Raw genomic sequence first — 25,745 nt, 5'->3', positions numbered from 1 at the left:
TTAGTGATGGAGAACATTGTTGCAGGATACACTATATCATTTTATAGTTGGCAAATTGGCGTATTGATGTTTGTTCTTATCCCATCCAACTATCAAATGTCTGTTTGGTAACGTTTCTGTCTCTCCCAATTTATATTCTTTTGTTTCCGGAACAAAAAAAGAATAGAATTCCATTTGGTAACACTCATTAATTTTTTTTATTCCCCGAAATAAAAAAAATTGCCAAGAAATAGGTTTGTAACATAAACAAGAAGTAGAAAAATGCAGTTTCTTGTTCTCGGAAATAATTTCTAGAAATAAATTATTTTATCTTTTCTTTTCTATTTTTCTTTTTCTTTGCCGGCCGCCACCTCCCTTTGTTGCCTGCCATTGATCAATCGTCATCACCAATCATCGTCGGTCGATTGCCGCTGTCACCAAACGCCGTCGCCATCGATGATCGTTGATGCCGCCATTTGGCGATTGGCTAATTGCCACCACCACTAACCCCCGCTGTTGATGACCGCCGGCAACATCGTCTGCTACAACCCATTGCCTATCGCCACCACCCACCACCCGTCGCCACCGATCGCCGCGATCAACTGCAAATCGACGGTGGTCAATGGCGATGAGTGGCGAGCGATGTCGTTGGTAGTTGTTGGTAATGGCCATAAGGAATAATAAGAAAAAAAAATTTTAAAATCTACATTATAATAAATTTTGTGAATTGTACTAAACACATTCTTATTCTTTTTTATTCCGAGAATAAAAATTTTGTATAATTATTAAACACGTTTTTTTATTGAGAAATTGTTTTGGGAAATAGAATAGAAAAAGATTATTTTTGAAAATAAATTATATTTCAAAAGAGAAATGTTAACAGATCTTAATGTGCTAAAAAAAATGTATAAACCTCATCAATTTCAGCGCATATAACTCTAGCCGTCACGACTCATGACATTATACGAGAGAATCCTAAAGCGAAAAACCAAGGGTAAGATCAGGACAAGTTTTTTTTTTTTTTTTTTTTTTGGTCGAAAGATCAGGACAAGTTTGATCCTTTCGTTTTCATACGGAATTCCTTCTTTATGATCTCTCCAGCGAAACCTCCTCAACATTGTGCTCACCAAACCGTAGGCCCACCATGTCGGTCAATTACAAAGCACGTACAGGCGGTGGCGTTCTTTAATTACCATGCTCATTCTCCAAATTTAATATACTTTCCATTCCGTTAATTCAGACAACTTACGAAGCTTTGAAATTTTAGGACTTTGATTATATTTTCGTGATAAATTTTAATATGTCTAGTGCATTTGTCACTTAAAAAAAAAACTGATCAGGAACCATATTACTCAGGCACTCCTTACTGTCAAACTTATAAAATGCCAAAAGCCATTACTCTTCTCATTTACGATCTCATTTGGATGAAATAAAATGATGGAAATTCGATCGCCTGAAAACGATTGATCGTATTGGAAGTTTCAAATCGACGCATTCGGTGAAGAGTCGTACAAACTGCAGGAAGGTCGTAGGCCAGGGAAACTCTGATCCAGAAGCATGCTGTGATGGCAGCAGAGCGGATTTTACCATCCCCAAGGGGAAAGCAAATTGGTGGGCGACGGACATATAAATGACACGACGCGCCGAAACCACTTTTTTCGTAATAACCATGGAGAGCATGGCCTGATGCATGTTTAGACCACATCAGAAAAGAGAAAGGAAAAAAGAACTACAACAACAAAATTGACAAACTGAAATATACACCTTTCGGGCGGTTCAACGAATGCACATCATTCATTTGCTTCATCAATTTTTCCGACCGCCTCTTTTGCCGATTGTATTTCTCCTGCGTTCTCTTCTCCGACTGACAAAATGATGTCTGAGAGGGATGTCGGTCGTGATTCAAGTTTGAAGTTGAAGGGAAAGACAGGTGATGGATTTATGAGATGGGCCTGAGTTGGCCCGTCCGCCCAAGTTGGGCCCAAAAAGCCCGGCCCACGGGAATAGAGCCCGTGGATGGGGGAAGGTATAAAAGGGAGGAGAGAGAGAGAGAGAGACGCACTCTTTGGCACAATCAACGTACGCTTCTCTCCCGCGCATTTTCTCTCCCGAAGAACAGTAGGCATACGGCTTCCACTTTCTTCCCTTCAAGGCTTCATCGACCGGATTCTCTTCCTCCATTGACGACGGTGTTTAATCTGTGGCTAACAAGGTACGCTCGACTCCGTGGTATGCTTTACGATCGGTGATACGTGTTTTCCGGGCTTCGTCTTCCGCATTGATTTAGGGATTCGATTTAGTGTCGTATCCGTATTTCGGGATCATCCATTCCCAACATTGGTATCGTGAGCCCTAGTTCACGTTTTCCCGATCTGTTTTTGATGTTTTTGATTGATTTTTTCGCAAAAATGTTTTCGGCCGTACGGATCGGGCGACAAATCCCGACACCCGAGCGCTCTTCGGCCATTTTTACATGTTTTCGTATGTCAAAATCAAAATCTGATGGCACAGGGACAAAGGGGGCGTCGAGAGGAGTCTGGCGGTATGTCGAGCGCCGCCGAGACGCCGCACGCGCCACACGCGCGGCGGAAGACGTAACGCGTGGGCGCGACGCGCCGAGGCGCTGGTTCGCCCGCGCGTGGCACACGCGCCGGTGGCGAACCGGCGGGCGCGGGCTCGCCGCCGGGCGACGGCGCACGCCACGGTCCACGGACCGACGCGTGCGCGTCGACGCCGTGGTATGACGTCACCCAACGGTCCGCAACGGCGGGGCGCGTCATCGATGACGCCGCTGATGACGTCGGTTGGCGGGCGGCGACCCGACCCGCGAACCGACCCGACCCGACCCGGCCGACGAAGGCACGCGCCGGCACGTGCCGGATGACGCCCGCGTGACGTCATTCCCGCACGCGCGAGGCACGTGCGGTCGGTCCGTGCGAGCGGTCCGACCGCCCTTCCCGGGCCGACACCGATGGCCGACGGGTCCAACCCCAGCGCCCGTTGACCTGACCCGTGGACCGACCGTTGACCGTTGACCGACGACCGTTGACCGTTGACTTTGACCGTTGACCCGAAAAAAAAAAAAAAAAAAAAAAAAAAAAAAAAAAAAAAGGAATTTGTTTCTTTTTCAATTATGTCTGTGTGGGTTGTAGGTCATCCATTTTAATTCTGCATTTGTTGCATGAATCATGGAAATTTATGTATTTTCCATTTTGTTTATTATGGATGATAAGTGATCCATTTTAGTTCTGCATTTGTTGCAAAAACTATGATGCGTAATGCACGGATACCTACAATCCCGAGACCGGACGAAGGAAGAGCTAGACTGAAAAGGCTGATGAAAAGTTAGCTGATTTTCGGTGGCTTGATGGTGATTTAGTATCACATATGGTCAAGGTCAATCGGATGATACAAAATCATCAATAATGGTTATCTTATGCCGGATTTTGAGAAGGTGCCGGCTTTGTTGAACACTCTTCCACCCGAATGGCAAAAAGTGTTAGATCGGCTATGGGAGGTCAACGTGGTCCCGGTTATAGGAGGCTCATGGAAGCTTTTGTAAGAGAGTACTATAGGATTGAGTTGGCCAAAACTTCAACCCTTAGATTGTGCGCTACGTGGCGCGAGTGAATGCGCCTTGGTGGCGACATTAAAACTCTCCAAAAGATTTTCCATGGTTGGCAAATGTACCTTCAGTTTTCTCAGATGTTTTGATTGATAGATTAGAAGGGACATTCCCTAATTATTTCTTAGATTAATTATGAGATGTTTTATGGATGTAAATATCTCTTTCCAAGTTGATATTTTTCTTTGTATATATTGCTTTCGAGTGTAATGTATAGTTGTATTATGTGAAAGCACCATTATTATATTGAATGTTAGATAATATTTGCTTTACATTACTCTGATTGCTTTGTGGGTAGTTAGTCATGGGTAGTTATAGAAGTTTTTGTAACTTCATAGAATTGATTTTGCATATGACAATCATATTAATGATAATTTTAAGTTAGGATTTTTGGAGGATGATTGGAAACATAGTGACCTTTTGATTCTGAAGCCTTACTTGAAATTATTCATTAATATGATGGGTCTATGTAAATAGGGATGCATAAATGATAGGCATTAATTATTCGTGCATGTATGTCTGATGTGTTCAGACTGATGGTTTCAGCAACTAAGAACGTGATTGCTGATATGAACGGCAACTATTGTGAAATATTGAATATGAAGATTCAATATGTGCTGGAAAAGCAAAAAGCACTAGAAGCTCTTGACCATATTATGGAAGATCTTGAGGATGCTGTGCGCCACCTTGAGCTGGTAGAGGACCGCTTAACGGCATGTGAGCTGAGAATAGATATTTGCAATGCTTGTTCTAGCTCATAAAGGGTTTTTGAGCTCTAAGCGCAAGCGTATTGATTCGTTCAATATGTGGGAATGCAAAGGATCAAGTCCTTATTGCAAGAAATCAAGAATTAACCAACACAAGAGAGGAAAACGTCCTCAAGTTAAGAAAATGTCAAGGGTGAAATGTTACAATTGTGACAAGAAAGGTCACTATACTTGCGACTGTCGTGAGCCAAAGAAGGCATACACCTCTTGTACATTTGAGAACTTTGCTTATGTGTCAAGTTCTGAATTATTGGCTGAATCCAATCCTTTGTGGACTGTAGATTCAGGAGCAAACAGACGATGTAGCGAAGGATAAAGGATCATTCGTGGAATTCCGACGAATACCAACTGAACCGAGTGGATCTATGTGGAAAACAACTCCAGAGCTGAAGTTAAAAGGATTGGCACCAACCGAACATGTGTGGTGGACGCAACTTGTTCCTACATGATGTTCTAAATGCTCCGGAGATTCGTCGAAATTTAATTGTCTGTTTTGATGTTGGTTAAGCTTGGTTTTGGTATGAACTTCCATAATAAATGTGTAGATTTGTGTTTAGATACAAACCGCTATGGTTGTGGTCACTTTCTAGATGGTTTTATTGTACTAAATGTTGACTGTGATGATGTCAATATGTTATCCCCTTGTTTCACGTCTTCTATCTTATATGATAATGATGTGAATATGATGGCATGCTAGACTTGGTCATATGGACCAACAACATATGAAAAGACTAGCCAAAAAGGGCTTGTTGGGCAATATTGAAAAAGTTGATTTGTCCATATGTGAGCATTGCCTAGTAGGAAAATGACAAAAAGACCATTTGGAAAAGGTAAAAGAGCTGAATTTCCTCGGCATTTAATCCATTTGGACGTCGTGGTTCAATGAATGTGAAAGGAAGGCAATGGGCTGTTTGTTTCATCACTTTTATAGATGATTCTACTTGATTCGGATATGTCTATTTGATTTCTCATAAATCTGAAGCATAAGTTGTTTTAGAATGTTTATGAACCTGGTAGAAAATCAATTAGACAGGAAAATAAAGGTATTTATATCCGATCGAGGCTGAGAATATTTATCTCGATAAGTTCAGAAAATTATGTGATGAAAAAGGAATAGAAAGATAGTTGTCTATTCCATATACTCCTCAACAAAATGGTGTTGCGAGAGAAGAAACAACCCTACTAGAAATGGTTAGGTCCATGATGGCATATGCTAACTTACATATCACTTTTATGGAGTGATGCGTTGTTAATCGCCGCCTAAATACTTAACCGGGTGCCTTCCAAATCAGTTAGTTCCACTCCATATGAGTTATGGATAGGTAAAAAACCGGACTTAAGTTTACTTAAGCCATGGGGTTATGCTGTCTATACTCATATGTCCTCTCACAAGTTTGGGAAATTGAGTCTCATATAAAAGTAGAGTATTTTAATGAGATACCCCGAACACTCAAAAGGGTATGTGTTCGTAGGTGAGCAGGAAAGTGGGAGAATAACTGAATTTGAATCATAGGATGTCACATTCTTAGTGGATAAATTTCCTAAGAAGGGCGAAATAGGGGAAGATTACTTCCTATTTGAAACCTTGGATTAAGATTATGATATTAGTGGTGTTTATCCAAGTGGGAGTAATATGAGATGTGATGAATTGAATTCAACTCATTCTCAATTGCAACCACCTGATGTGACGACATCATCATTACCTAATCCAAGTGGGAGCATAATGGGGAATGATGTGCTAAGTGTACAATCTCCCATACGGTGAACAAGTCGCTAAAGTATTCCCCGTCGATGTTTTGACATTGAAAGGGAAACTTTTATGGTTGCTCCACAAGATGAGGATGAGCCAAGAAATATTAATGAGGCTCTAAATTGCCCTAGTAAGGAGAAATGGATTTATGCAATGAAAGAGGAAAATGGAGTCAATGAAATCAAACCAAGTCTGGGAACTGGTTGATCTGCCAAAAGGACGCAGAGCTATTGGGAACAAATGGGTTCTCAAAATAAAGCGAAAGGCTGATGACTCGATTGAAAGGCATAAGGCTCGCCTTGTGGCGAAAGGGTATAATCAATAGGAAGGAATTGATTATGAAGATATTTTTTCTCCTATAGTAAGATTTGCCTTGATTCGCATAGTTCTGGCAATAGTGTTTAATATGGATCTTGAGTTACATCAAATGGATGTAAAGACTGCTTTTCTCAATGGAAAATTAGATGATGAAATATATATGGAACAACCTGTTGGTTTCATAGTGAAAGGCCAAGAAGAAAAGGTATGTCGACTTTGGGGGTCGATATATGGCCTTAAGCAAATCGTCAAGACAATGATATGTACATTTTCATAATGCCATAATGGCATATGACTTTACAATGATAGATGAGGATCATTGTGTATATATCAAAAGATCCAAGGATCAATTTGTGATCATATCATTATATGTTGATGATATACTAATTGCCGGAAGCAATATGGAGCTAGTCAATACTGTGAAGAATTCGTTGTCTTCCCACTTTGAATTGAATGATATGAGATTGTAAACTCATTGACGCTCCTATTGCAAAAAGTGAAGGATTGAGCCATAGACTGTGTCCAAGGACTCCACAAGAGAAGGAACAAATGAAACATATTCCTTATGCTAGTGCTGTTAGAAGCTTGTTGTACGCTATGATGCGTACAAGACCTGACATATGTTTTGCAGTTGGAATGGTGAGTAGATACTAATCCAATCCAGGTCAAGCACGTTGGAAAGCCGTTAAGTGAATACCGAGGTATCTAAAGTGGACTGCTGATTATATGTTGAGTTATTATGGAAAGGATCTGCGACTCTAAGGCTATTCTCGATGTTGATTGGGAGGAGATTTAAATGAAAGGAAATCTACCTCTAGGTTTGTTCTCTTACCGAATAATGGCACCATGTGTTGGAGCAGTAAGAAACAAAAGTACATAGCCTTGTCCACGATGGAATTGAGTTCGTGGCATTATCGCAGCATATAAGAAGATGTTTGGCTTAAGAGATTATTGGATCATTTAGGTGTTATTGGAAGTGCTGCAGATTTGTTATTAGTTAAACTATGATAATCAAGCAGCAAAAGTGTACACTAAAGATCCAAATATCATGGCAAGACCAAACATATAGATACCAAGTATAATTTTGTCAAGGATATGGTTGCACGAAAGGATGTGAACTTAGAGTACATACTACGCATAGAATGGTTGCAGATCCTATAACAAAGCCAATACCTAGAGATGTGCTTTGTGGCCATGTGAAATCTCTAGGACTGCGTAGAGACGATGTACTAAATATTGTAATTTCCCTAAGTGTTCACAATTTGATGAATTTGTGTTTTCATCATTAATGCCTATGAATCTTTGTTTGATCTTTATGCATCTTAATGCTTAGTGCATTACTTTAAGTTAGGAAAGTATGTCGGACAGATATGAGATTAGCCCACTCACACGGGTAATCGCCTCTATTTACTGTGTGATAAATAGAGATGAGACTGTTTTTAAGCTTATTATCTAGGTGATAATCGAGAGCTCAAGCTTAAAACACGTATGTCGCCTTAACTGGGTGTTAAGATGAGGACATAATCCTTACTATGTCCGAGAGTAAAATACCCCACATATTTTACTTTATCTCATTGTCTATGATGCCGGATGTGAGTTCTCGATGAATTTAGTGAATGAGTAGATACGTGAACTCAAGTTAGACATTGGGTATGTCCGAACTATCATCTGTACGGTATTGAAAGGTGTAGACATACGCTCCATGGGAAAGGAGTTGATACCGTAATACGTATTTCATACACGTATGCATGAGACGACCAATAAGAGTGGCAAAAAGTTTGATCTCAACTTTTTATGTCGTGTGAGACTCTTGAGGAAAAGAGTTCCTCAATTTTTTTTTGTCCCCTCATGACTCTTACTTATTCTCAAGATTTCTATTTAGTGTTTGCTATCTTAGGATGTTGCCAATGGTCATGAGTTTGATTCGATCTAATGGGGCATTTCTAGAAAAGCAAGTTGAACTGAAATTGAGAGTTTGAAGGGAAGAGGAAGATCGATTTTGGAGAATCACATTGTAGTTTTGTATTCACCGGTTAACCAATTATGACTGTCTTTGGGATAATCATAATTGTGAATACAATATATATATATCATTATTTAAAAGAGATCAAGAGAGATATAAATGTGATCGATCGATCTAGAAAGGTACGCATACTAAATCTACTCGGAGTGTGATGCCCATTATGAGCTGCTATATATTCCTAACGTATGTATGGCAACGAGCTCTCAAAGTATGCTGGTCGCACGGATTATTCACCGGTATGAATGTTGAAGAGAGGAAAAGAGGATTATGTTCGGTCCACCATGTTAAGAGAAAGTCTATGATGGATTTTTCTCTCGATGAGGATGAGTAGGGCCTGTCCGCCCATGTTGGTTTTGTACCACCATGTGCGAGTGGGAGATGATGGATTTATGAGATGGGCCTGAGTTGGCCCGTCCGCCCAAGTTGGGCCCAAAAGCCCGGCCCACGGGAATAGAGCCCGTGGATGGGGAAGGTATAAAAGGGAGGAGAGAGAGAGAGAGAGACGCACTCTTTGGCACAATCAACGTACGCTTCTCTCCCGCGCATTTTCTCTCCCGAAGAACAAAAGAGGCATACGGCTTCCACTTTCTTCCCTTCAAGGCTTCATCGACCGGATTCTCTTCCTCCATTGACGACGGTGTTTAATCTGTGGCTAACAAGGTACGCTCGACTCCGTGGTGTGCTTTACGATCGGTGATACGTGTTTTCCCGGGCTTCGTCTTCCGCATTGATTTAGGGATTCGATTTAGTGTCGTATCCGGTATTTCGGGGATCAGTCATTCCCAACAACAGGGACTCCTCCCTCAGTGATGATCCTATATCCTTCATCTGCTCATTGGTCATTCACACGCAGGAGTCTCCTCGTTGTCAAGTTGAGAGGAGACTGCCGTCGTATCAGAGACATTATCGTCAATGGTCGTGTTTGACACTTCACCGCTCAAGGAGGAGTTCTCGTCCTCCTCGTTTATGGATGGTGCTGGGGAGGCGTCAGGAGTAGCGACGGTGATGGTTGACTCGGCAGGGCTGGGACATGACTCCGAGTCCCCCATGGGCTGTTGCAGACTCCAGTACATGATGCTGGCTGCTAGAGTGAGCATCATCTTCTGGTTTACCTGCCCCACCCATAAAATGTATTAATTGGATTCTCAAAGGAGCACACTAGAAGACTCACTACATCTGCACCTCATGTAAAGTTAGTCCTTTTGCCCATGCAGTTAAGTGAACCTAATCATCAACAATGTCAATGCTAAAAGATCGAAAAGTTAGTCCTTTTGCCCATGCAGTTAAGTGAACCTAATCATCAACAATGTCAATGCTAGCTTATCACAGTGTTATCTCTTAGACCCAAACAAAATGAAATTATTTCGGAAGAAATGCAAATGCCAATTTCCTCAAGCCTTAAAACAGATTCTCCTAACAGAGTAAATAGTTGATGACTTTCCATTCTTACCTCCATGATGTCCTCAGGTAGCAAGAAGATGGAACAGCCAAGCTTTCTGGCGACACTGATTATATATGTTGCATTCAACTTCTTTTCTTCCACTGTAAATTCACCGAGCACAGGTACCCGTTATTTCAAATCAGTATCTTCGCAGAATTTTGAAAGCGAGAACTATAATTGAGCATGCCAATGAGCTGTCAAAGAAAATTAGGTGCAGCCATCATCGCACTATCAAAATCTTACCACTTTCGCCTTTTGTTACAAGATTCCAATTGACCACCCTTGGTTCCACTGAACTCAAAAGCTCGAGGAAGAATATTCCATTAGATAAACTCTTATCCTGAATTAAAGGTTTCGCATACCATTAGCAGATATAAATAAGAATTCCATTAATAAAGGGCTGAAAGGTTCTACCTCAACTGTTGGTGATCAATGGCTGAAATTTAATTGTGATGATCCGACGATTCTAAGCATAAGGACTTGATGCCTTCATGCTATAGTAGGCTGATCCTAGTATAACATTATTTCAAAGAATGGTGATAAAATCTCCCGACAAAATGGGCTGAAATAGTTGTCCGAAAACTCATGACGGTAGGAATGTAAGGGCGTGTTTGGTAACGATTTTGTTCCCGGAAGTAGATTCTGATCAGAAATGATTCTTTTTTTATTTTGTTTCCGGGAACTAATTCTAAGCATTTTAAGTCGTTTGGTAATTGTTCAAAATTTCTGATTTTAGAATAGAATTGCGTTTAGTACCGTGCTCATTGATTATGTTCCAAATTAATTTCTTTTAATTTTTAAATAATTTTTATAATTTTTTCTTTTCTTTTTTTCCTTTTTTCTTTTCTTTTTTTTTTTTTCCTATTCTTCTTCTTCTTCTCCGGCCAATCGCTAATCCGGCAACAGCTAGACAAGGGCCAACGACCTCACCGGAGCATCGCCGGCCCTCATCGAACGAGCCTCGCCCGGCCGGGCGAGGCTCGCCCGGCCTTTCCGAGGCTCAACCTTGCCCCATTTGGCGAGGCCGAGCCTCGGCGGGCCAAGCCAACCTCGTCGAGGCTCGACGAGGCCGGCCCGCCACCGGCGAGGGCCGGGCGAGCCTCGTCGGCTGGGTGAGGCCCGCCTGGTCACTAGTGGGGCTAGGCATCAGGAGGCTTGCCTAGCCCTAGGGAGGCTTGCCTCCGGCGAGCTCGCCGAACCGATTGCCGGCGACCGGCGGCGGCGGATGGCAGCGGACAATGGTTGATGGGGGCGGATGGCGGTGCACGATTGAAGAAGAAGAATAAAAGAGAAGAATAGTTAAGTTTGATTCTTTTTTCGATTTTGGAACAATAATTTTATTTTTTTATTCTACTCCCAATCTGTTTCTAGGAACAAAAGTTTTATCAAACGCGATTCTATTTCCAAACTGATTTCGAACAAAGGATCATAATTTGACCATATTTGAATGGTTATCAAACATGGCCTAATTTTATCAAGTTTCAAAGGCCAATTTTTTTATTAGTGAGAGTCGGAATTTGCATCGATGGAAGAGCAAATCGTATTTCTATACATATGATAACAATGCTACACCACATTAAGACAATTATATAATCTTCTAGCTAGGTCTAATTGCACGACCAATAGACAAAAGAAAAGCATCATTGGGAATAAAGGACTGCAATCATTATCCTGATCAATGGAATAATGAGTATCAAAAAAGATTATGATGAGCAATTATCTGGGTTAATTTTTATATCGATTCATTGAATGCAGATGTAGTGAAAGTCAAACATAATCAATTACATTGTGAAAAACATATACATAGATAAAAGATTGTGTTTTCTTAAAGACCAATGTCAATTTTTTTTTCCCAGTAATTGAGGAACCAGTGTTAGCTTTGAAAATTCTTGAAATGTGACTAACCGATTTCGTAAGAACAACGTTGTCCACATTAAATTTACCCCGAATGCCTCGTACCGCGTGTCAGAAGTTGGGCGTCAGCCGCTCCACCAAAGCCTTGCACTCTTTAATGGCCCTCTCGTCCGCACCGTTCCTGATCAGCTGCGGGAAGAACAGCCACATGGCGGTCGCCGCCACGAACCCCACCGTCAGCGGCGTCGACACCGCCCTGCTCAGCCTCCACCTCTCCCCCACCGCCGCCTTCGCCACCACCTCCACCACCACGCACAACCCCTGCAGCACGAAGAACTCCGTCACCTCCCACGTGGGCCTCGCGCGTGTCATGTAGTAGTACAGCAGCTCGTGCATCAGCCCGGACACGAGGAACGCCGCCATGACCGCAGCCGCCGCCGCCGCCCACGCGGCCCGCAAGCGCGGTTCGAGGAACGACTTCAGGGGCTTGTACACGGTGTGCCGCAGGGCGTTGGTCACGGTGAGGTTCCACCTCCTGCCCCAGAAATCTTGGAGTGACGTAGACAGGTAGGGCTCGTCGGAGGGCATCTGAAGCTCGACGCCGAGGACGGCGTGCGCGGCGGCGTTGCTCAGCCCCATGATCATGTCGACGTAGAGATAAAGCATGCACGAATAGAGAAGCAGAACCAGCTTCGGATGCCCCTACAAGCACAGTTCCCCGATTTCGACACGAATGGAATGAAGTCAATAGCAACTAATTCGAAAATGACAGGAACCCGTGAAAATAAACAAGCTCTTGCAGTAACATGAATAGACATCGACATCGACATCGATTCTTATTCGACTTCGACACAGGAAACCGAATAAACATGCCCAACCTGCAGTAGCAGCTTGTCCTGGTGGTCGTACACAAGGATTGAGATCCCGAAAAGGAGCAGTTTTGAGGGCAAATTGAGGGGCAATTTGGGGGTTTGGGGAGATGGGTAGTCTTGCGTTTGCCTGATTTTGATGGGGAAGCACGTGAAGAGTATGAAGAGGAAGAGGGACTTCGATGGGTCGGGATGGGAACCGGGACTGGAGGAGAGGGGGCCCTTGCCGAAGGAGAAGAGGAGGAGCTTGAAGGAGGCGAGCCAGGTGACGAAGAAGGAGGTGACGCCGGTGGGGAGGACAGTGGAGAGCCGGAGAGGGAGGGCGGCGAAGAGGGAGAAGACGGGGAGGAGAGAGAAGAGCCGGAGCTTGCCCGGCGGGAGGCTGGAGGAGACGAAGTAGCAGTAGCACACGCACGCGAGGACCGTGAGCCACACGCTGATGAAGTTCCGTGCTTCCTCTTCCATTTCCCTTTTCTCTCCTCTGATAGAGCTCTCCCTCGCTGTGTCCTTAAAAGATCGTGCGTCTTAACTTGATGATGTCTGTCCATGGGGGGCATGAATCGGCAAATCCGTTCTTGATTTGCTTCTTTCCATCAGGCACTAGAAGTCCTAGCCACGTGAAGGGAAAGTGGTCCGGTTTGACCTAACAACTGAGAAAATATTGGCACTGAAAAATTGGAAGCAGTTCTCATAATTTCGACCATGGGTATCCAATAATTGAATTAGGATGAAAAATTGTTATTTAAGTGCTTCCCTTATTTTCTTCCACATATATTACATGTTTGAGACATTTTAGACATTTCGATACCATTTCCTTTCATTTCAATTTTTTTAACCCAAAAAAAGGAATCGACAAATACCTTTTACCTTATTCCATTGTATCAAGTAACTTCAAGAATTATAATGCCTCTTCTATTTCATTCCTTCCTAACCTTCGTTTTATTTTTCTTCGTTCCATTTCATTGCCCCAAACATGGTATAACATTCTATAGGTTTTGGTATAAATTAATCCCACAGTTATGTCCGTGCGTAAATTATGTGAATCAGACAGTCAAATTAAACTACCCAGTAAAGTTGAGCTCCGATGGTGGCGGAGCTAAGCTGCTTGCTGCACAATATTAAACTACCCAGTCACCACCAATTCCTCCTTGGCCAGCGTGAGGAAAGCCGTGTTTATTGACCAAAGAGAGACTTCGCCAGATTGACAAACAACGGCACGCCAATTCTGAAAAGAACACGTAGCGGACTTCATCACATTTTCTACTCAAGTCATCATCAAGTTTTTTATTGCAATATTTCCGATTCAATCTTAAATTTTTTCTTTATCAATTCAATCTTAAACTTTTAGTATTTATGTCAATTTAATCAATCAAGATTGATCGTTGATGATGTATCAATTTCTTAATTTTCTCTTTTTCTCTCTTCTTTTTCTTTTGGCTGGTCCAAAGACTAGGACCGGCAAAGTCAACCTCATCATCCATTGGGGTAGGAGGTGGCAAGGGCAAGGTTGAGCTCGCTCAAATCTAGCTTGGCAAGCTCCACAACAGCAAGGGCGAGAGCTGGTCGAGCTTGCCTAGCCATGGCAAGGCTTGCCCTCACCCAAATCTAGCTGGGCGAGACCTGGGCCAGCACCACGATAGCAAGGACAATGGTGAAGGCTCGCCTCATTGTCACTAGGCAAGGTCAAGCTTGCCCAGATTTGGCTAGGTGAGACCTCAGCTAGCATCATGAGGTCGACCTCACCAGTGCTAGCCTCTGGCGACTAGCTAGGGAAAGAAGAAAATAAAAACCAAAAAAACAAAAAATAAAATATAGAGAGAAAAAAAATAAAAAAAAATAAGGAAAACATTAAAAATTAACACATCAACGTTGATTGGATTGCTGTTGTCAACTAGCGTTGACATTAGCACTCGCTAACCAAAATTGATAAGATATATCGCATTGACACAAATGCAAAATATTTAGAACTGAATTGACAAAAATTGCAATAAGTTTAGAACTATTTTGATAATACTTTTTTTTTTTGCAATTAGTGATGGAGCACATTGTTGCGGGATACAATATATCATTTTCTAGTTGGCAATTGCCGTTAATTCTTATCCCATCCAACCATCAAGGCCTTATTTGGTAACGTTTCTGTTTTTTTCAATTTCTATTTTTTTGTTCTGTTTGTTCCCCAGAACAAAAAAAGAATAGCAATCTATTTCATAACGTCAATTAATTTTTTTATTTCCTAGAATAGAAAAGTGGTCGGGGAATAGGTTTGGAACGGAAACAAGAAGTAGAAAAAGTAATTTCTTGTTCTCGAAAACAATTTCTAGAAATAAGTTATTTTATCTGTTCTTTTTTTCTTTTTTTTTTCTTTTCTTCTTCTTTGTCGGCTACCACCCCCTTTTTTCGCACGTCGTCGACCAACCGTCGTCGCCTGCCAGCATTGACCTATTACTGTCGTTGCCAAACGTTGTCACCGCCAATGACGCCGCCCGCCACCCACAACTACTGCAACTCACCACTAGCCATGATCAATCGTAGATTAACGGCGACCGGTGGTGACAAGCAATGGGCAGCATTGTTAGTGGTCATTGGTAGCAGCCATAAGGAAGAATAAGAAAAAAATTAAAAGAAATTATACATTATAATGAATTTTGTGAATGTACCAAACACATTTTTATTCTTTTACCATTTCAAGAATGGAAATTTTATGTAGTTACTAAACATGTTATTTTATTGAGAAATTATTCCGGAGAATAGAAATAAAAATATATATATATTTTTGAAAATAAATTATTCCGCAAAATAGAAGCATTACCAAATGAATCCCAAGGTGCCAAAAAAAAGGGGAAAAAGCCACTAAAAACTCCCAATTTTGTCCAAAGTGGCAAATTTATCTCAAACTTTATTTGTGACATGAAAAACCTCAAATTTTGCTAATCTGTGACACATTTATCCCACCAAGGGCATTTTCATCTTACTTCTTCTATTTTTCTTTTTTCTTTTTTTTTTTTTTTCTTCTTTTTTTCTTCCCTCCGCCATGGTGGAGGGAAGCTGGACTCGAGCGAGCGCGGCCCTCACCTAGGTGTTGCCCTCGCCGAATCTAGCGAGGGCTACCCTTGCCCGACGCCGGCAAGGGTCGCCCTAGCCAGCCCAAGCGAGGGCAGCCCTTGCCTAAGTTCGGCTTCTTTTGGAGGGAAGAGAGAAGAAAAAAAAATTAAAAAGTAAAAGACGAAAATACCCTATAGTTTAGGGTAAATGTGTCGCACAAATACAAGTTTTGGATTTTTTGTGTCCCAAAAAGAAATTTGGGTAAATGTGTCACAATTAGTAAATTTTAGAGTTTTTCATGTCACAAAAAAAGTTTGGGGTAAATTTATCACTTTAGATAAAATTTGGGAGTTTCGGTGGCTTTTCCCCCCAAAAAAATGTATAAACCTTGTCAATTTCAGCGCATAGAGCTCTAGCCGTTACGACTCATGACAAGTTTGATCCTTTCGTTTTCATACGGAATTCCTTCTTTATGATCTCTCCGGCGAAACCTCCTCAACATTGTGCTCACCAAACCGTAGGCCCACCAAGTCGGTCAACTACAAAGCACGTACAGGCGGTGGCGTTCTTTAATTACCATGCTCATTCTCCAAATTTAATATGCTTTCCATTCCGTTAATTCAGACAACTTACGAATTAGGACTTTTGATTATATTTTCGTGATAAATTTTAATATGTCTAGTGCATTTGTCAATTAAAAAAAAACTGCCGAAAGCCATAACTCCTCTCATTTACGATCTCATTTGGATGAAATAAAATGATGGAAATTCGATCGGATGAAATAAAATGATGGAAATTCGATCGCCTGAAAACGATTGAATCGTATTGGAAGTTTCAAATCGACGCATTCGGTGAAGAGTCGTACAAACTGCAGGAAGGTCGTAGGACAGGGAAACTCTGATCCAGAAGCATGCTGTGATGGCAGCAGAGTGGATTTTACCATCCCCAAGGGGAAAGCAAATTGGTGGGGCGACGGACATATAAATTACACGATGTGCCGAAACCACTTTTTTCGTAATAACCATGGAGAGCATGGCCTGATGCATGTTTAGACCACATCAGAAAAGAGAAAGGAAAGAAGAACTACAACAACAAAATCGACAAACTGAAATATACACCTTTCGGGCGGTTCAACGAATGCACATCATTCATTTGCTTCATCAATTTTTCCGACCGCCTCTTTTGCCGATTGTATTTCTCCTGCGTTCTCTTCTCCAACTGACAAAATGATGTCTGAGAGGGATGTTGGTCGCGATTCAAGTTTGAAGCTGAAAGGAAAGACAAGGACTCCTCCCTCAGTGACCTGTAGATATTGATGATCCTATATCCTACATCTGCTCATTGGTCATTCACACGGAGGAGTCTCCTCGTTGTCAAGTTGAGAGGAGACTGTCGTTGTATCGGAGACATTATCGTCAATGGTCATGTTTGACACTTCACCGCTCAAGGAGGAGTTCTCGTCCTCCTCGTTTATGGATGATGCTGGAGAGGCATCAGGAGTAGCGACGGTGATGGTTGACTCGGCAGGGCTGGGACATGACTCTGAGTCCCCCACGGGCTGTTGCAGACTCCAGTACATGATGCTGGCTGCTAGAGTGAGCATCATCTTCTGGTTTACCTGCCCCACCCATAAAATGTATTAATTGGATTCAAAAAGGAGCACACTACAAGACTTCTACATCTGCACCTCATGTAAGCTAAAAGATTGAAAAGTTAGTCCTTTTGCCCATGCAGTTAAGTGAACCTAATCATCAACAATGTCAATGCTAGCTTATCACAGTGTTATCTCTTAGACCCAAACAAAATGAAATGATTTCGGAAGAAATGGCAATGCCAATTTCCTCAAGCCTTAAAACAGATTCTCCTAACAGAGTAAATAGTTGATGACTTTTCATTCTTACCTCCATGATGTCCTCAGGTAGCAAGAAGATGGAACAGCCAAGCTTTCTTGCGACACTGATTATATATGTTGCATTCAACTTCTTTTCTTCCACTGTAAATTCACCGACCACAGGTACCCGTTATTTTAAATCAGTATCTTCACAGAATTTTGAAAGCGAGAACTATAATTGAGCATGCAAATGAGCTGTCAAAGAAAATTAGGTGCAGCCATCATCGCACTATCAAAATCTTACCACTTTCGCCTTTTGTTACAAGATTCCAATTGACCACCCTTGGTTCCACTGAGCTCAAAAGCTCGAGGAAGAATATTCCATTAGATAAACTCTTATCCTGAATCAAAGGTTTCGCATACCATTAGCAGATATAAATAAGAATTCCAATTATAAAGGGCTGAAATGTTCTGCCTCAAAAATGACCTTGAAGCTCTCTATCTGAGAAGTTCTTCCCGTGCTCTTGACTTTCTCATTTGCCCAATTCAGGATATCGGCATCTGTGATCTCCTTTCCATGGGAGTGGAATCTCAAGTTCTTTAAAAGTTGAAGCATGCTAAATCTCATCAACTGCCACAGGAAAGCTGAAAAAGATGCATACAAACTTGAGCTTCTTGTATAAGGACTAACACTTTGTAGCCCCATCATAAGTATCATCAAAAGCAATTGCAGACATCAAATATTGCATCTACAGTCTTACCAAACCACAAATAGATCAACTGCTCTGTAATTGTTTCCTAAATCTTCCACTGATTAGATTCAGGGAAAGGGTACTAGCAATACTACAGAGCATGATATCCTAGGTCATAACAAAATTGTCCGAACTTTGAGGCCATAATCAACCTCAAATCAAAATTTACTTGAAAAGTTACTAAAGTGAAATTTCCAGTGGATCAAATAATGTTGCTTTCTTAATAATCTGAAAACCGAAGAACTGAATATTGCCTCCATGGTTTAATTTTTGAACACACGAAAAAGTAGCAAGTTGACTTACATGAAAACCAAAATTGAATCTTTCAATGCCTAATTACAACCATGATTGAATTATTTCATCTCATTAGTTTGAATAAGGGAAACAACAAACGTGAGGACCAAATGATGATCCTGTATCAGAAAACTCTTGAATTTAACTGACAAAGATTCTTAGAAATCAGAAAATTACCCAGTATAAGCTTCTTATTTCCTGAAACAAAGTCATTTCCAGCTACATTCACTAGAGAGAACTTCAACTGCTTTCCAATCCTAATTACTTGATTGCAGTTCTCTACTTTTCTGAAAGGCATCTTGATTGGAGGTTTTGATGCCTGCTTCCAGTTAACTGACCCAGGAGAGACCTTGTCAAGCACTTCCAGAAGTACGCATCTGCATACATATAAAATTTCAGTCACGCTAATTTGGAAGAGGTACTTGTTCTTATCTTTCTTACCTTTAGGCCTGGAAACATGAATGCATACAAAAAGTTCAGGCTTGCTTTTTAGAAAAAAAGGATAACGTGAAAGAAAAGCTCTAAAGAATTTCAGGAAAAATTCATCCTATGGTAGGGTAAATCTCGTATCATTTAACTGAAAACTAGCATCAGGACAATTAGAAAAAGAAACAGTGGTAGATGAGATCAAGGTGACACAGGAACGGATATTTACCCATTTCTGACATCCTCAAAGACATTGTTGACATAGCTAACAATACCCAGACTATTAATCCAGAGGCGGAAGCATCTTTCTTCTCTTGATGTCTGAATATCATCAGTCATCATCTCTGCATATGTAACACTTCTGCTGTCTGTAGACAGGCCATTTCTACAAAAGTAATCACATTAAATTCTCTTAGTCAACATGAGATTTACATACAGTAAATGAGAACAAAAAAGTAACAATGAAAAGTAACCTTATCCTGCTAAGGCAAGCAAAGACAGGGTACAAGTAAATTGAACTTTTCAAGCACAAGGGAAGAGGAGCCATACTAACAACAAGCAGAGTTTAATGCCTACTTAATTGTAAATTAATTCTTGTGGACGTTGGGAACATTCTTGATCCAACACATGTCAATCCATACTTTTCTGAAAGGCACGATGCACCATAATATTGGTCCTAGGTTATAAGCTTATACCTTCGGCTTATGTTTGTGCAGCCAAAGTATGTTCCCCAAAAATAACAACAGGCTACTCCTATTTGGTATGAAAAAGCATCTCAATTAATAATCAGACAACCAAAAATTTGATTTTTTGTGGAGTGAAGAGAAGGCACGTTGTCAATTTCAGGTTCTACCATCTACAATGACAGGGTAAATTTAAAAATCCCACTTCTCACTTTTGATAAAGCAGAGGAATAAGAATATGGGTGTACAACACTCAGAGAGACGAAACTTCACCCAGCAGATATAATCTTCATCCTGAAGGTCTCTCACACAAGCTTAACACCAATTTTTTTAGAAATGAGAAGTAATAAAGACAACAACAAGTAGTACTCAAAACAAGATGTCCAAAAAAAATACTCAGCACAACGTACAGCTCTTCAAATTTGTACCTTTGATGAAATATTTGTGCAACAAATGCAAGATTTAAATTTGATGAGCCCTCAACAATATCTTTTGGGGTTAAGTATCTTTTGCAGTCCATTTTCTCAGCATGATCAAGTATCAGTTTTGCCCTCTCATTTGGATCTTTTGCATCTAGTGTGGCTGGACTGCAGTGCTCTGGAGCAAGAACATTCAGTAGATATGCATACGCCTCTCCATCCTGCATATAAATGGCACAACAAGTTCAAGCTTGAAATTATCCATATAAAAAACCAGAAAAATGGAATTGCAAGCAAATGCGGATAACTTCTGTGGGAGATAAGTTGTGCTGCAATAGTTCCCTATAGGGAGGAAAGGAAGAGAAGCATGAATTAATCTTTAAACTACAATCCAAGGCGGAACCGTTGATATTGCTGTAAACATGTGCAACATTCTTGAGAGAAGCATAGTCATACTAAATAATACTAGAAGACAACTTCTTGGCTTTGCACTAAACTAGTAACCAGTCTTTTCTAACATTGAACTGACTCATTAAAATGAATATTTCACTAACTCCAGCCTGCAAAGTCAAGTAAAATAATAATCCTTCTTGAGATTACCTTTACATCAGAAGAGAAATTCGAAACAGTTTTCTTGTAGCCTGCTTTCTTGAGATGAAAGTTCATCCATCTCAATAAAACCTTCTCAGGGGCTAGACCCATGAGCTCCTCAACATCCTGCAGCACCAAATAAAAAAATAAAACATATGATAGATAGACTTTGATTTTTCACTTTAAATAGATAAACGAACAAGATAAAATTGACCTCAATATTAGCACTAGATATAAGCCGTTATACCTTGCTATCGTCTACCAATTCCACAAGCTGAGGTGTCTTCTTGAGGTTGAGATCGGCTAACAATTGGATCTAAAATTGCCACATTAATCTGATATCAGGACAAGTAACATTAAAGAGATAACCAATGTGCAACATTCTGTACTGAGATGAGGTTGTGATGGAAGTGCCGGCGTCAAAGTATCCAATTGTTTAAGAGTTCAAAAAAATCCACATGTGCAAGAAGCTTTGGCTTTTACCTTTATAATCTGAGAAATCAATCCAAGCACTAGATGTGGCTGCACAAATTTTGAAAGGGTTTAATTAAGACTATGGAAACATCAATCATAGTCACTGAAGAACAAACAAAAAGACTGATGACACATTCTTACCCTTCCTTCAACCAAGTCTTGCGTGCCTATATTAACCACAGTACAACCAATTGCCTTTGCTGAGTTGAGACACAGAGTATGGTTCTCATTCCTCTCCCATGGATTGAGCACTCGCTTGGTATTGATAGCTCGCTCATCAATTGTCCCGGGCACAGCAACATTGATGAGCTTGCTGGATCAGGCCAAAATGCATATCAAAACTTGAGCTATGGTACCAGCATAAGATGACAAAGAAGCAAAAAAAATGGCAACGCCTGCTTACCACAGAAGAACTCCATCTCTAGCAAGATTAAACAAATCGTTTGTCGCTGGATCTATTGGAAGGAATTGCTTTAGAAATGGGTCATCACGGAGATAACTGTTTATGTGAGCAACATAAGATGCCTTTTCTGATCCACTGATCGTGTGGAGGAGGGTGGTTGTGGTAGCCTTGAGAAATGAAGAAGAGTTCTTTGAACTTCCCCTATTAGATGCAGCTTCAGCATGCAAACTCACATAGATCTGTGGAATTTGTGCAATTAATAGCATGTCATCTTGAGGAAGGAATTGCAGCACTAAAACAATTTAATTTGAATGCAAGGGTGTAAATCATAAATAGGCTCCATCATTTATACTCTGCAGATGACTATTTCAGATCTACAACCTCTTTGGTAGATTTTTGACACTCCCAGAGCCTTCATTTTTGAAGTCCCTCCCAGAACATTTGACATATATAAACCTTGGTTTCTACACTTCAAATTGGGGATGAATACAGCACAAGGACAGACAGAGAAGAATGCAGAAGAAGATGAACATTGACTCACCCTGAGAAATTCTTCAAAATCTATCTCTTTGCTCATGCCAGACTTCGACTCAGCCAATATTACCCCAATCTCCTCCTCGGAGAAGGTTTCACTAAAAGCTTTCAACTTCACCAACAGAGATGGCAAATCTTTAACAGTGACTTTGCCATTTTGGTTCTTTATTGAGGTGAACTACAAATTGGAATCCATCATTAGCTTCAGTGCGATCTGTCAGATCTTAGCAGAAGAATCGGAGCAATACACAATAAGCCATGAAAACTTACTTTCGTCTTTAGGCTACGGAGCTCAACCTGAGTGAATTGGCTCTGTAGCCATGGATCGGACACAAGAACACCAATAAAGCTTGACATATCCACCGTAGTTCACGTGGAGAAGTCTAAATAACTTCGTAATTTCAGTGTCACCAGACACTACAAGGAGAAGGCCAAAGCAGAGTTTCGAAGTAAAATAGGCAACCAAAAACCTGAAAGCACAAAGTTTCGAAGATCCAGATTATAATGTCGTATAAACTTTTGATTCAAACATGACTCAAATGAATTCTAAACAATCAGAATCAATGCAGTATTCAGCGTTTCCACTAAAACAAAAGCCAAACCAATCGAGACACGCTCTGGAGCATAAATACATGGAAAAACAACTCTGTTTTCACCCGATGATCGAGGAAGCTCGCATCATCAAGTCATGCCAAAACATGCAAATCTCCTGGAATTGTTCTTTTCATTCTTTTCAAACAATCGACCGTACGAATACATGTTCCAGTACACAATCCAAACGAATCAAACGGAGCTGAAGCAGCGGAAGATCATCGCTGTGGCATCGCGACACAAGCGAAATTCAGGAACTCAGAAGCAGCCGAACACTGTTGAATCGCCCCGGCTCGCGGCCGTTCATCGAGAACCGACCGCATTGACAAGCAAACCTCAAATGACCAGAACAACCGACGCAAGATCAAATTGCAAGCGAAGAAGAAAAGGATCAGAACTCGAACTCGAACACGACGACGACGACGACGCGGATCACGGAGCAAACGGAAGCTCGCGGCAATGAGAATCGGGAGCGGCGTCGAAGAAGGAAGCCCCCCCAAAAAAAAAAAAGGAAAAAACAAAAAACTTACAGATGCAGCATGCACCGATCGCGAGCAAGAGATCGAAGGCGAGAACACAGTAAAAAGACCAAATGCAAGTCGCACCTCCGAGAAACCGGACACTCCCGTCGAAGCCTCGACGGCGCGACGTCAGTCAACTTCCTCGAAGCCTTGCTGACAAGCCACGCACAAAAACAGGAGAGAAAGCGAAGAAGAAGACGAAGAAGATGGAGAGCATTCGATGTTGCCTTCGAGAGGGAGCAAAGTGACGCGAGATATGGAGAGAGAGAGAGAGGGAACGAGGACGGCTGGGCGAGAGACGCGCTAAGGACCTTGAGGCCAGCGAAGACCGAACTGTCGCTCAAAATCCAACGAGGGGGCTGGGGCGGTTGGCGCCACTCGCGAGTGTGGATGCGGACAGTACCGCGCCGCCCGTGAAACAACTCGTCCGATCTTACGTGTGCCGCCTTTACAAGTCGACACCCTGCTTTGGTTTGGTTCCTCTGTCGGTCAGCTCATTCATGGCGCTCGGACAAGACGAGCCGCGGATCGGACCGAAAGGAGAATATATTATTATTGGAAAAATCGATCGGGATTTGTACGGCGAACGTGGGTATCTCGATGGCAATAGTCGTGGACCAATTTCGACCGACTTCGCGTATTAATTGGAAAAATGAGAACTTACATTGTACTTTATAAAGTCCTCTCCCTTTGAATTTTTCGTGGAATCACTTTTTGGCGGTGGGCTTTGAACTCATACGTTATTTTTTTTTTATTTGACAATTTGTCAAAAAATATTAGATAAACAAGGCACGAAAAGTATGATAGTGATGTACGATAAGATGGAATAAGACGGCAAATTAATAGAAAATTCTAAATTCATTTAGGGTATTAATTTACAATGATATCCTTGCGATGTGGTGGGGTTTCACAAATGCACACGCGCATAAATGCAATTTTTGTTGTTTGATACATGAATTATTTTTGTGATATATGTAATACTTTGAAAATCGGTTATGCCATGTTCAGTAAACATCATCATCCTTGTTAACATTATTTTGTTGAAAAGTTAGTATGAAGACACTTGTTAATCATAACTTTGAAAGTAGAGGAAAAAATTGTTGAAACCCTTTGACAACAAAAAAGATATACAATTTACAAAAAGTATATTACTTCCACTAGTAAAATCTATATTTCAAAGCCACATTAAATGAGACTTCACGAATGTCTATAACATGTCTCAACAGTGTAAGGCAACTTCGAAGTATCCTTCAACCTGAAAATTTTGCCAAAAAGATATTCAATAAAACTCCCGCCTGCTATAAAGCGAATCGATATGGCAAATATCAAATGATGGGTAACCTGATTAATTCTGGTAATTAATAAACAACGAACAAAAGGATAATTTAAAACGGTCAATGTCAATATCCTCTAATCTCGTAATTTATCATTTCTTCTTGTTTTACAACAATTCAATTGTGTTTGTGTTTGTTTTACTGAAAATTTCATGATAAAAAAAATATTTGGAATAATATAACAAAAACTTCAAATTGTTACATTTGTGATAAATTTAGCTTGAATTAATATGTTAAATTGTGTACTTGTGACAAATTTACCTTCTATTAGTTTTCATTAAATTTTTCCATCAAATTACTAAGTTTAATGACACGTGAAAATTGACGGATATGCAAACTTGTGATATATATGCTAATTTGTGATTTTTGGTGATATTAATTCAATTTAACAAAAAAATAATAGATAATAAATTTGTCACAAATATATCAATTAAGTGTTTTTTGTAATCAAAAAATTAGTTTAAGATAAATTTATCATAAGTATATTGCTTTAAAAAATATATATTATTAAAAAATAAAGTTATGATAAATTTGTTACGGTATATCAATTTGAAGTTTTTTATGATATTGCTTCAAAACTTTTTCAAGAAAAATTGTTAATTTTTATTTATTTGGTAACATGAAAAAGTGATTTCTTTTTATGAAAATCATTTTCCTTGATTTAATTTTTTTTTCAATTCATAAAAAACGTTTCTCGCCAATTATTCCCGATTCCTTTCGGTAAACGGACACTAAAGGGCGTTTGGTAACGTTTACGTTAAAAATTGTTTCTAGAAAAACTATTTTTCTATTTGCCCGAGAACAATTTTTGACCGAAAAGACATGTTTGGTAAACTTGTTCCTAAATAAAAAATGAATAAAAATATGTTTGGTAAATTTATATTCTTTTTTGTTTCTTTTAATTTTTTAATATTTTTATTTTATTTTTCCATTTTTCCTTTCTTTTTCTTTTTTTTTTCTTTTTTGGCCGGTCGCCAGCCTCCAGCGACCAGCCGACGGGGGCCGGCAGCCTCGCCCAGCCACGGCGATGCGAGCTTGGGCTCGCCCAGATCCAACGAGGCCGAGCCTTGCCCAGTTCCGGCGAGGCCAAGCGTCGCCAGCCCCCGGCGATGCTCCGGCGAGGTCGCCAACCCTCGACGGCCGGTCGACGGCCATGGCCGAGGCCAGGAACCGGCCAAAGAAAAAAGAAGAAGAAAAGAGAAGAGAGAGAAAAAAATGTACTTC

At 40.8% G+C, this 25,745-nt stretch overlaps 2 protein-coding genes across 5 annotated transcripts; both read right to left on the bottom strand.

The window, feature by feature from the left end:
• Window positions 1–1,449: 1,449 nt before the first annotated feature.
• Window positions 1,450–23,510, bottom strand: LOC104448169 (fimbrin-1). 4 transcript variants are annotated; one of them, XR_005552239.1, is made up of 17 exons: window positions 23,272–23,510; window positions 22,346–22,545; window positions 22,083–22,253; window positions 21,542–21,780; window positions 21,280–21,451; window positions 21,148–21,186; window positions 20,912–20,980; window positions 20,674–20,790; window positions 20,083–20,294; window positions 19,201–19,356; window positions 18,723–18,922; window positions 17,987–18,144; window positions 10,147–10,243; window positions 9,913–10,004; window positions 9,256–9,574; window positions 1,744–1,910; window positions 1,450–1,662 (listed from the first exon to the last, which is right to left on the bottom strand). XR_005552239.1 is itself a non-coding variant. In XM_039315788.1 (16 exons), the coding sequence occupies exons 2-15, from the start codon at window positions 22,430–22,432 to the stop codon at window positions 9,302–9,304; spliced, it is 2,082 nt and encodes a 693-aa protein (XP_039171722.1). In that variant the 5' UTR covers window positions 22,433–22,545; window positions 23,272–23,510; the 3' UTR covers window positions 1,622–1,910; window positions 9,256–9,301. The 4 variants fall into 4 exon arrangements, 3 of the variants coding, with proteins under 3 accessions (XP_039171722.1, XP_010060260.2, XP_010060259.2); XM_039315788.1 differs by having other exon boundaries at window positions 1,622–1,910; XM_010061958.3 differs by lacking the exons at window positions 1,450–1,662; window positions 1,744–1,910; window positions 9,256–9,574; window positions 9,913–10,004; window positions 10,147–10,243 and adding exons at window positions 16,473–17,286; window positions 17,570–17,661; window positions 17,804–17,900 and having other exon boundaries at window positions 23,197–23,502.
• LOC104448168 (probable long-chain-alcohol O-fatty-acyltransferase 5) lies at window positions 11,432–13,302 on the bottom strand. Its single transcript, XM_010061955.3, has 2 exons — window positions 12,636–13,302; window positions 11,432–12,459 (listed from the first exon to the last, which is right to left on the bottom strand). The coding sequence occupies exons 1-2, from the start codon at window positions 13,089–13,091 to the stop codon at window positions 11,869–11,871; spliced, it is 1,047 nt and encodes a 348-aa protein (XP_010060257.2). The 5' UTR covers window positions 13,092–13,302; the 3' UTR covers window positions 11,432–11,868.
• Window positions 23,511–25,745: the final 2,235 nt, after the last annotated feature.

This window comes from Eucalyptus grandis, chromosome 6, assembly GCF_016545825.1.
Source record: "Eucalyptus grandis isolate ANBG69807.140 chromosome 6, ASM1654582v1, whole genome shotgun sequence".
Lineage (NCBI taxonomy): Eukaryota > Viridiplantae > Streptophyta > Magnoliopsida > Myrtales > Myrtaceae > Eucalyptus > Eucalyptus grandis.
Note: the sequence above shows the minus strand (reverse complement) of the source record. Positions and strands in the feature narration are given on the sequence as shown.

Bases quoted from the DNA above. Each gene is read 5' to 3' on its own strand.
- LOC104448168 (XM_010061955.3), bottom strand. From the start codon at position 13,091: ATGGAAGAGGAAGCACGGAACTTCATCAGCGTGTGGCTCACGGTCCTC. The intron at 12,460-12,635 runs GTTGGGCATGTT...CTGTGCTTGTAG, and splicing joins AGGACAAGCTGCTACTGCAG to GGGCATCCGAAGCTGGTTCT.
- LOC104448169 (XM_039315788.1), bottom strand. From the start codon at position 22,432: ATGTCAAGCTTTATTGGTGTTCTTGTGTCCGATCCATGGCTACAGAGC. The intron at 21,781-22,082 runs GTGAGTCAATGT...CAAATTCCACAG, and splicing joins ATTTTGAAGAATTTCTCAGG to ATCTATGTGAGTTTGCATGC. The intron at 20,981-21,147 runs GTAAAAGCCAAA...TGGCAATTTTAG, and splicing joins TGATTTCTCAGATTATAAAG to ATCCAATTGTTAGCCGATCT.